This window comes from Schistocerca nitens, chromosome 10 (genome assembly GCF_023898315.1).
Source record: "Schistocerca nitens isolate TAMUIC-IGC-003100 chromosome 10, iqSchNite1.1, whole genome shotgun sequence".
NCBI classification, from domain to species: Eukaryota; Metazoa; Arthropoda; class Insecta; order Orthoptera; family Acrididae; genus Schistocerca; species Schistocerca nitens.
The window spans coordinates 219,130,892-219,142,721 of NC_064623.1; the positions used below are offsets into that span (position 1 = coordinate 219,130,892).

An 11,830-nucleotide genomic window follows, 5' to 3' on the forward strand; every position below is an offset into this window, starting at 1 on the left:
GGTTAGAATAATGTGTGTGTCTCAGTTGCACATCTTGTAGGCATCTGTTTAAAAGGTTAGGAATTCTTACAACAGCCTCACAGTACATTTACTCAGTAATGACGTATGTTCTCAACAGTAAGGGCCAGTTTAAAAGCAAGAGTGACATTCATGATTATAATACCAGAAGGTAGAAAGGTAAAATATGCTCCTGTAAAACTTTTCGATAAATTACCAGAAGAAATAGAATGTCCGACAGACAGTAGTAACAGTTTCAAAAATAAATTGAAATCATAACTCTTTGACAACTTCTTCCATGTCCTAGATGAATACTAGAATAGAAAAAAATACATCTGTAGGTATAATATATGCATTTTGTGCTATTTAAGGGAATCGGGTAGGTAATAAAAATTTTAAGCAGAAAAGGGAAAAGAAAAACACCTTGATTCATGTATGCATTTCTTATGCACTTGACACGTTCCACATCATAACAGTTTCTGTGAGATTGATCAATGGAACACATAACTTACTTTTCAGCAGCAATTCAACTGACTAGAATAGTTAACAGACAGTAAAATTTCGTGTCAAGCAGAACCCTAAATAATGCTCCACAAGAATTCATTATTAAATTAAGACCTTGTAGGTAATTCACAATGCTGCCTCGTATTGCCAATGTATCAGATTAGCAATGTGCGCGTGTAGATATGTTCCTGTGTATGTATAGTTCATTTTCCCAAACCGTTCATGAAATGTTTTTGTATTGTCTAACACACTAGCCAGCTCAGATTCAGTTGACTAACTTCTATAACAATGGTTATCCTCGAGTTGGACGTAATTCTGTGCATTAACACAACAAATCACTGTTCAGATATTTTTTACCATTTGTCATCTGTCTATTCTACTTTTAGGAATGCCTTTAATTTTGTGACTTAAGACAGCTTACTGAAGCAGTTAAGTAAAAAAATAGAACAAATAAATAATTAAAAAAAGTATTTTACAAGAGTTACTCTGTCAAAAGCTCGATTTGCAGTGGAGTGAACTCGAGTGAATGAGTGTTTACACAGAATGCAAGCCAATGCTAACATCATTTGGTTGTGACTGCTTAGCACTAGCACATGCTAGCCACATTCTGTTGTCAGTTTCTCAGATAAAGTTGCCAAGGTGTGGTATTCACTTTTGAAGCCTGCTGTTGTCTTGCAAGAATTACTGAACAATGCAGGTGGCAGAGGAGAATAATATTACTAACGAAAGAATATAAATTTCTTAGTAGTGTGTTGAATCCAAGGCATCCACAGGGCAAAATGGAGAAAAATTTTGCTTGGTAAGGAATTTCCAAAGCAATCAACGTAATAACTGAGTAAGTGAGGAAGAAGGAAATAATTTATTGCTTCCATCAGACAAGAAGAATTTGAATTAGCCACAAGCTAGATAACATGTGAAATGCGAAACATCCAGTTTCTAAGAATTTCAACTGACTTTGTTCGCGGATAGAATTCTGGTTTGCAATTTTCCACTCAACTGCAGTGAGTGAGTGGTCCATGATACTTATCTACCAACACACGTGTAACATTCTGGAACAAGGGTTACAAAGGCTGTTACTGCAATTCAGTGGTGAATTTACTACCACCACCACCACCACCACCACCACCACCACCACCACCACCACCACTGAAACAACAACAACAACATCCACCACCACCACCACCACCACCACCACTCCCCCATTTCACCCTTGCATGAAGATTCATGCATCCATATTTTCTATCCCCTACATTAATTCACCATCAAAGGGCTTGCCATTTCAAATAATCCTAGTGTGGCCATACAAAATAATCTTATTTACATTCACAGTTTTCCTTCATGACTAAACTAGCATCGCCCTAACTGAAACCTATATGCCAATGACCTATATAAAACAGAATGCACAGCGACCGCATTCTTCGGTGCTTGCTGGCACATGTTCTCGTCCATTCCCTCCACTGTGTGGGCTTGCTCACTATTACAAGTGAGTGGCGGAACCAACAGCAACTGCTGTGAATGTTTCCTTTGCTTGTGTTCACTCAAATTCATATTAGTACAATAGAGCTTATTTAAAGCACACTGGAGGAGAAAAAAAAAATTGGATCCAATACTCCAGAATTCCCACAATACAAGAGATTCTTCATACTTAGAGGCACTTATGAACACACATTCAAAAATGACTGATTCAGTAGCTGTCTACTGTACATTAAACACTGTTTTCGTCTGACAAGGAACTGTATAAAAACAGAGGGATTCTTACCACACCTCTAGCAGGAACTGGAAGTTATGTCTGTGAATTCTTCCATTATATGGCTCAATAGCTGCAACTGGACACCATCTTGTTAAACAAATCCCACTGGGCAATATAACATTGTGACAGAAAGAAAATGGGAGAAACAGCCATAATACTAACTGGAGGCTTGTATTTCGATTCATACTTTCTAATTACATACCAGAGATTAATTTAATAGACATAAAAACTTAAAAAATGTATTATCTTTCCAATACGCTACATGATCATCAAATACGAACTCACTTTTCCCCCCTTCCTCCATTGTTAACCATACTGGTAATCAGACGGTTCATTCGGACCACAGAGTAGTCCGATAGCTCTCCAGATGTCAGCTTGTCATTCAGCTGTGTTGCAAGCATGGCAAAGCTGTTCAGATGGCAGCCATCAGAAACCAGGAGGCGATACCTCTCACTTGAGCCTGCGCCAGCTATTCTCTTGCTGCCCTGCAAATTCAACAATCTATCAGTTAATCAACTTTCACGCATTAGCACAGAAAGACACACTTGGTTGCCATCTGATTTTCAGTGAGAAGTTAATTTATATGAAATTTTATTGCCATCAGGTATCACACTAAACATTTTTTAGGCAGGACCTGAGTCAGACACAGTGTCATCAACACCCCAAGCACTATTTCCAAAGTGTTAATGTTGCTATGGTCATTCTATTGCTGTTTTCTTCCTTCAAACATCTCACATGGCTATCTTACTGAAATGGAATTTTCTGACACATCCAAGATCATAAATTTCTCACATTTGTAAAATGTGAGGAACACTAATTAGTTTCCCATTCACCTACCTGCATAAAACATATCTTATTAAATTCTTGTGACTGCATGCAAAGTGTTTCAATTTGAATTACAATTCTGTTTAAGAAATCAGTCATGTGACGCTCTGTAATGGGACTAGCACTCTCTGAACTAGTTAACATCACAATATTAATGTTCTCAATGTAGACCCCACCCCATCCCTGCATTTGCCAACAGCTTAACACCTTTATAGCAACAATTCTCCAAGCTCTTAGAACTGTGCAGGGGTGGTGCTACCTCCCCTAAACCTCTCCCTCTGCAATGCCAGAAAAGAAAACACTTACACAAACAATGGTAATCCTGGTAAGTGTAAGAAATACTTCAAAGTGCATTACTTTTTCGGAGATAGAACATTTACCAGATCAACATACAACATTGGCAGAAAATTGGGAAACGAGGATAAGTTATACTCACCAATATCTGCATTACCGGGTCTTCTACAGTGCCGCCACGCATTATTGTCTGCAAATAAAAAAATGGATAAAAGCGCACATCCCTTTGCACTCTCCATACTTTATGTATGACTCATGTACGTAATACCCATCAAAACACTTCTTGAAAACTTTTAAATTAGCTATCTGTTTCCTGAGTTTACCAAGCAGTTTCGGTTTTCTGACGGGAGGTGCAGTCAAGACAAAACGAACGTATACACTGAGCTATGCAACAGTTCAATTATTTGTAATTCATATTCGCTGGCTTCACCAACTCTCAATCACGTTCTGATTTTCCAACCTAACCTGGACCTCGATCTTCGCTATAGGTAGTCGTGATCACATACAATAGGTCATAGAGGGGGGAGGGGAGCAATCTGATAGTATACCAAAAAAGTAAAATACCTCACCATGGAAAACGTGTCATCGCTTTACATAAGTACGATAATGAAGAGACTTGCATCACATACAGGCGGAGGGGGATGCAAATCTGTACACAAATGGTATAGACAGTCTACATGACATCATTTGAAATGAACATAACCAATGATAATTAGCTCACAATATGGTGATGATAATCCATCAGCATGGTACTAGTTTCAATTTTCTTCTATAAACAAATTAACGATAATGTTACATCCGTGTTTAGCGATAACTTGACTCTAAAAAGTACAGGGCCGCTTTTCTGCATCTAGTTTCGAAAAAGCATACAGTCTGTGTGATAACGTGAAACCAAATTAATAGCTGTCACCTCATTTACATAAACTATTTCACATTTTCCATATGAATTTACAAACTCACAGCAAGTGCTCCCTCCGACAGTTGCCAGGTCATCTTGACGGTAAGAACAACAAATAAACTTTGCTAAAATATTTTCCACACTTAGTCAATTCTTCTAGCACATCCACTACACCACATCCAATTATCTGCGTTTCCTTTCAACTCCAATTGCAATTACACAAAACGCAGATTCCGCGGGAAACAACCTCATAGATACTATAGCACACTACAGCGAAGTAGTCGATTATACGCCACAGGAAAGATTCGAAATCACAAGGATATTTGACTGAGCGAATCGAAAGTTTCATCCATTTCTTGTATTACAGGTTCTTTAGGAATATGTTCTCAGTATAAATTTTCAGTGTTGGGAAAGAGACTAAAGCTTGCTATGGCAACATACTCTCAAATACTGAACTCTGAATCTTGTTAATGTATTAAATAATCATCTATCATATTGTAACTGTCATATCATGTAATACTTAGTGTCACCCTTGCCTGCGTTTGTCATAAATTTCGTTATTTTTGAGTTTGTTACAGTAATTTGTTATTGAGGATAACCGCAATAAAACGAAAGTTCCAGACTCAAAAGTTTGTATTGTCGTCAGGGAGCCATTACTTTCATCCATTTTTTTTTTAATTTTAGTTTGTTGTAGCACAAAATAACTCTGTGATGTTAATAGCTGCACTTCTTAAGAGGAACTTATAATTCGTGTAGTGCGATAAATAATAAATTAAAACAAATTTAGCAAGTTGTGTTCAAAGTTATTTAATTACTGTTTGGAAGAAAACATTAAACCAACATTACACCAGCCATAATACAGCCCCACTGTGAATGCTGTTCTTGAGTATGGAAAAATTCGACCTTTTCTTTTTAATAATAGCTGCAAATCACCATGGCCATTGTCCGGGGATTGGAAGCTGCTGTGCATAGATGTGTTGGACGGGCTATAGGATGAAACATAGACCACGTCATTTTACCGTCATCAACATCTAAGTGTAACAACTGAAAGAAGGCCAGTAGTCTGCGTGCCGACTTGCCATGCTGTTCAGCGCAGCTATTGCGCATACAAGTTCACACAGAGAAAGCTGGTTAGCCAGCTAGTCAAGGTGCAGCAGTCCCACTATGAGTAGAATGTCACTCACATTCAGTTTTTCTCACACGAATTCGCAGAAACTATTCATTACAAGAAAATTATTTTTACAACACGTTTAGGTTTATATGTCAGCTTCATACTTAAGTGCCCATCACCTCGCAAATGGCCATACTTATTTCTTATTCGCATTTGAGGAAGACATTAAGGAAAATTCGAAAAGTTTTGCAATGAAAATTATGGGTCGCTTTGATTTTGCCTTTTGGCCGTATTATATCACAAGTTACCGAGAATCGTATTATGGAAATGGATTGAATTTTTCTTCACACTTGTGAAGAGATCTCTAACTATCCCAAAATTTCGAAAAATGGATTTTATGTAGCGCGATGACTTGTCGTACATGCGTGAGAATGAAATATTCGTAACAAAACCCATGTCTCTGAATCCGTTCGAAATATCAAAACGAAATTTTGGCAAATGAGAGCACGTGAAGTAGAGAGTACTTTACCAATTGGATGACATACGGAACTTTCTTCACTATTTCGTTACATCCGAAATTATAGTTTTCATTTTAATTTCTTTTCGAATCAGTACCGTAATTTTTAAAACGTCACCGACAACTAATTAAAAGAGAATTTACTAATATAAAAATAAACATGACATTTCTTCTCTTACATCACCAAAAATGAGATTTTCCATAAGGTATTGACCTCTCTGGTCGCCTATTGCTTGTTTAATAAGACACACAGTTTCTATATTCTACCTCAATAGCTACTGCAAGTTGAATTTGTGCAATTTATACTGTGTTTTGGCAAAAGAAGCAAAATTACGCCTGGCAACAAGATAAAGGTAGTCATTACTCACAACTAATGAGGCTTCTTCATCTGAGAAAAGGTTAACAATTCAAACAAAAATAAATTGCCCATTGTGTTGCAATTTTAATAGGATGATGTAACCCAACCTATTTTTGATGGGGAACGACTGGAATGGAAACTTACGTAAGGATTTTCTCCTTGTTCTTCATCTTAGAAATATGAAAAATATTTGCAGCAAATAGTGTACCATATTTTTGTTCCTATCCACATTCTTCTTCCTATCCCCATTCTTCTTCACCTTTATCTCTCGATGAGTTAACGATAGATTATATATGTTCACAATCTGTTTTAACCTTAATGAGTAGTCTCAAGCCATTTATAAAGTAACAACTGTAATTCTTTCATAGCCTTGTCATCCACAAATAAACAGGCATCAAATTTGTAATTTCTAACATAACAATGTTGCATTTTTGCTGCAGAGTAGAACTAACCCAATAAAACTCTGAAGTTTTTAACACACTGACAACTTGCAGAACCTTGCCAACAAAGTCAATACCACTGATGAATTAAAACTACACTCCTGGAAATTGAAATAAGAACACCATGAATTCCTTGTCCCAGGAAGGGGAAACTTTATTGACACATTCCTGGGGTCAGATACATCACATGATCACACTGACAGAACCACAGGCACATAGACACAGGCAACAGAGCATGCACAATGTCGGCACTAGTACAGTGTATATCCACCTTTCGCAGCAATGCAGGCTGCTATTCTCCCATGGAGACGATCGTAGAGATGCTGGATGTAGTCCTGTGGAACGGCTTGCCATGCCATTTCCACCTGGCGCCTCAGTTGGACCAGCGTTCGTGCTGGACGTGCAGACCGCGTGAGACGACGCTTCATCCAGTCCCAAACATGCTCAATGGGGGACAGATCCGGAGATCTTGCTGGCCAGGGTAGTTGACTTACACCTTCTCGAGCACGTTGGGTGGCTCGGGATACATGCGGACGTGCATTGTCCTGTTGGAACAGCAAGTTCCCTTGCCGGTCTAGGAATGGTAGAACGATGGGTTCGATGACGGTTTGGATATACCGTGCACTATTCATTGTCCCCTCGACGATCACCAGTGGTGTACGGCCAGTGTAGGAGATCGCTCCCCACACCATGATGCCGGGTGTTGGCCCTGTGTGCCTCGGTCGTATGCAGTCATGATTGTGGCGCTCACCTGCACGGCGCCAAACACGCATACGACCATCATTGGCACCAAGGCAGAAGCGACTCTCATCGCTGAAGACGACACGTCTCCATTCGTCCCTCCATTCACGCCTGTCGCGACACCACTGGAGGCGGGCTGCACGATGTTGGGGCGTGAGTGGAAGACGGCCTAACGGTGTGCGGGACCGTAGCCCAGCTTCATGGAGACGGTTGCGAATGGTCCTCGCCGATACCCCAGGAGCAACAGTGTCCCTAATTTGCTGGGAAGTGGCGGTGCGGTCCCCTACGGCACTGCGTAGGATCCTACGGTCTTGGCGTGCATCCGTGCGTCGCTGCGGTCCGGTCCCAGGTCGACGGGCACGTGCACCTTCCGCCGACCACTGGCGACAACATCGATGTACTGTGGAGACCTCACGCCCCACGTGTTGAGCAATTCGTTGGTACGTCCACCCGGCCTCCCGCATGCCCACTATACGCCCTCGCTCAAAGTCCGTCAACTGCACATACGGTTCACGTCCACGCTGTCGCGGCATGCTACCAGTGTTAAAGACTGCGATGGAGCTCCGTATGCCACGGCAAACTGGCTGACACTGACGGCGGCGGTGCACAAATGCTGCGCAGCTAGCGCCATTCGACGGCCAACACCGCGGTTCCTGGTGTGTCCGCTGTGCCGTGCGTGTGATCATTGCTTGTACAGCCCTCTCGCAGTGTCCGGAGCAAGTATGGTGGGTCTGACATACCGGTGTCAATGTGTTCTTTTTTCCATTTCCAGGAGTGTATTTGTAGTAAGAAGATTTTTGTGTTCCATGCGTTAGTAAATTATCAAGAGACATGAATTATCGTGGGATATACCCCACTGATTCATTAACGTAACCTAAAACTCATTCATGAAGAAATAATTTCAGATATTTTTACATAATGCAGCTTATTCCGCTGAAATCAAGAGAATATAAATACATTTAATGCATGAGAAGTATATATTTCTATTGCCATCTGTTATTATTATCATAGACACATTACCTGTCACTTAAAAAAATTTGATGGAATCCAATGATTCGTCCTTTCTTACACTTCATTCGACTTTCTAATACACGGATCATTATGTAAATGTAATTACTTTTGCCTCTGAAGCGCATGTGTTGAAGATTGTTGTCATTTGTGGCACCAATTCAGTAATAACTATGGAATTGGTTTCTCCTGCTTTGCAAAACAGGTTTATTGCTTTACACAATTTATTATCATGTTTGGGTGATTGTTCCTGAAGCTGCAGTTTTTGTGGCTTATACACGTGTCTTTCCATAAAAAGTTTGGTCTTCTGGTGTTTACTAGCAATTTTTTGTTATTAGAGCAAAACAAGATTATTCAGTAAACGCCTATGCACTATAAGAACATCGTAAATAAACTGTCCTGCAATGCACCATTTCTTCCAGGGTCCTTAGGAAACTAAATAATCACAAATATGGTGTAATTTTTTAGTTATTGGCGATTTTTATGACACTATATACACAACCTATAGTAAAAACTATCTTGCACTTCAGTTTAAACGTTAGTAGGATTTGCACTCATCGGATACTGTATTCAGAAGTGCCGCTTCCTGGCTGCTTGGGGCGGCGTTATCGCTGAGGGTAAGAAAAACGAGATGGAGTGTCACGACTGTTGCATTGGACTGTGACTTCGCCCTGAGTTGGGATGGAAAAAAAATATGATACATACTTTCTGCAAAAAATTTTCATATTTCTCATACGAAGAGCAGGGAGAAAATCTATGCTAAGTTTCGATTCCAGTCGTTCCCTATTAAGAAAAAGTTAGAGTACAGGGCCAAAATTGCAACATAATTAGCAGTTTATATGTGTCTGAATTGTTTTTTGTTTCGTCGTAATTGTTAATAGTTCCGCATTTGACAAAGCATCATAAATTATGAATAACACCTACATTTATATTGATGACAAGTTTAATTTTACTCCTTTCGCCGAAATACGGTGTAATTTGTACAAACTCACCTTTCAGTAGCTATTGCCATAGAATATTGAAATAGTATGTCTCATTAAACAAGCAACAGGAGACCAAAGAGAGCAATATCACATGGAAAACTCATTGTATCGGTTTGAATAACATAAGACAAGAAACTTCATAATAGCAAATTTTCTTTCCACTACCTGTCGATGAGAAAGTTCGTGTGTTAACAATACGTCAAAATACTCTCCTCTTTGTGTGTTGTCATTTGCTGAAATCTCGTTTCGATATCTCGAACGGTTTAGTACATGTGAGGTATGTTAGGGATATTTCATTCTCACACGAGTGCAATTGGAAGTGATCACACTGCATAAAATCTATTTTCTCGAGCTTGAAAACAGATAGAGGCCACCTCTCAAGTCTAAGTAAAAAATTTTGTGCCTTTAAATTCCATTCTCAGTAACATTTTATGTAACATGCAGCAAACGCAAAATCATAGCGACCCGAATTTTTCATTACATACTTTCCGAATTTTGACAATGCCTTCCTTAAATGAGAATATCACAAGTGTGACTGCTGGGGAGATGATGGGCATTCACTGTGACGCTGCCACATAAAGCTATAAATGCCATCAAAATCAACTTTTTATCGAATATTTTCCATAATATCGTTTGAGAGATATTGCAGGGTGCAGCCAAAGTGTGTCTCGTTAATTCTGGCTCGCCTGCAGCTGCGAGACCAGGCTTGCCGGAGCTGCCACTTGGGTCCCATTGTGTGCTGCCTGATTCCATAAGAAGGAGATATTTTCTGCACTACCTGGTGGAACATACTGACAGTTCTGTTTGCAAACAGCATAACACTTTTCTTCAGTAAATACCTGTTTCTGTTGTACTGTCAACCTTATACGAGGGTTGGAACTTAAATAGTGGCAAATATTTATCCACAACCAATACAAAAGTGTTACATGTTTGCACCTGTTACTGCCCTTCAAAGTAGTCACCAGCGTTGCACAGAACCCGTTGCCAGCAGTGTGGAAGCCGTAGAATACCGTTAGCAGAGTCTGTTCTGTTGATGGTGCGAATGGAGCGTGCTTAAGTTATGGTGATTCTCGTGTACGACTGTGATGGTGTTATCCTAACGCATTATGTTCCTCCACAGCAGACTGTCAATGTTGCTGTTCATTTTTGGAGCATCACCTGCGACCAGCTTTGCGAAAGAAGCACGATAATGCTTGGGCGCATACAGTGCAAGCTGTGGCTACTCTGTTCGGTCGATGGCACTGAGAAGTACTGTACCATCCACCATACTCCCCGGACTTAAGTCCTTGTAACTTTGATTTGATTCCGAAGATGAATAAACCACTTTGTGGCATTCGCTTCAGAACTGTTCCAGAGATTCGACAGGCTGTAGACAGCTCCATTCGCACCATCAACAGAACAGCCTCTGTTAACGGTATACTACGCCTTCCACATAGTTGGCAACGGGTTCTACACAACGCTGGTGGCTACTTTGAAGAACAGTAACAGGTGCAAACATGTAACTCTTTTGTATCGGTTGTGAATGAATAGTTGCCATTATTTTAAGTTCCAGCCCTCGTAGTTCACTGCTTCCATAGGACCAGAAGACAAGTATCAGTTTGGAAAGCAGAATTAGAATTCTTACAATGCCTTAAGTATATGCGTGAAATGTTTTGTTATACTTTTATAAAAAACGAAGTCCATTCATGTCACAATGACCGTTTTTACGCGAAATAAGCGTTTGTATTTTATGACTTTTGCCATGTATAGTGATCCTGATGTGTAAAGCAAGCATAAGATTGCTTATTTACATTAGAATAATCTTCTTGTCGAACGTTTGTGGTTCACTGGACTAGAACTGGTTTATAGGTATAATAATCTATATTCATCTTTAGCTGCATATGATACTATCGCAAGCAGATCTGCACCAGGAATAACGTTTGTACTAACAAATGAACTCAGTCAAGACCAGCTGGGAGTATTTTCCGGCGCCATGAGAAGTCGTTGGGTGGGTTGGGGCTAGAGATGGCAGAATACCAAACCAGCAGTTTCAAGCTGCTTTCAAGAGATTTTTGGTATGTATTCAAACTGATGCCTCTACTAATGCTAACTGCTCTGTCATTGTAATAAATCATGACTGTGATTATGTACTTCATCCAAGTTCTATCAATTCGTATTTGGCTTGGAAACTGAACAATAAAATGGCGTGCCACTTTTGGCAAATTGCACTGTGTTCTAATATTTCTATTGCTGGTATCTTAAACGGAAAAAATAGAGATGTCTTGTGTACCATATCCAATGACGATGTTTATCTGTGCAAAACAGGGCAGAAAGTATTGGACAAACATTCATTTTTAAAATGAGAAACCCTCTGAAGGAACTAGTTATCTCAGCTTAGCAAGCTATATGGAATTATATTTTCCTT

At 39.7% G+C, this 11,830-nt stretch overlaps 1 protein-coding gene across 1 annotated transcript in view; it reads right to left on the minus strand.

Annotated features, from left to right (window-relative positions):
* LOC126210160 (replication protein A 70 kDa DNA-binding subunit-like) overlaps window positions 1-4,540 on the minus strand; it is a 79,671-nt gene extending 75,131 nt beyond the window's left edge. The window contains exons 1-3 of the mRNA XM_049939311.1: window positions 4,331-4,540; window positions 3,513-3,560; window positions 2,537-2,736 (exon numbers count right to left, since the gene is read on the minus strand). Of these exons, the coding sequence (XP_049795268.1) occupies window positions 2,537-2,736; window positions 3,513-3,560; window positions 4,331-4,363 (281 nt within the window). The 5' untranslated portion in view covers window positions 4,364-4,540. The remainder of the gene's footprint in view (window positions 1-2,536; window positions 2,737-3,512; window positions 3,561-4,330) is intronic.
* Window positions 4,541-11,830: the final 7,290 nt, after the last annotated feature.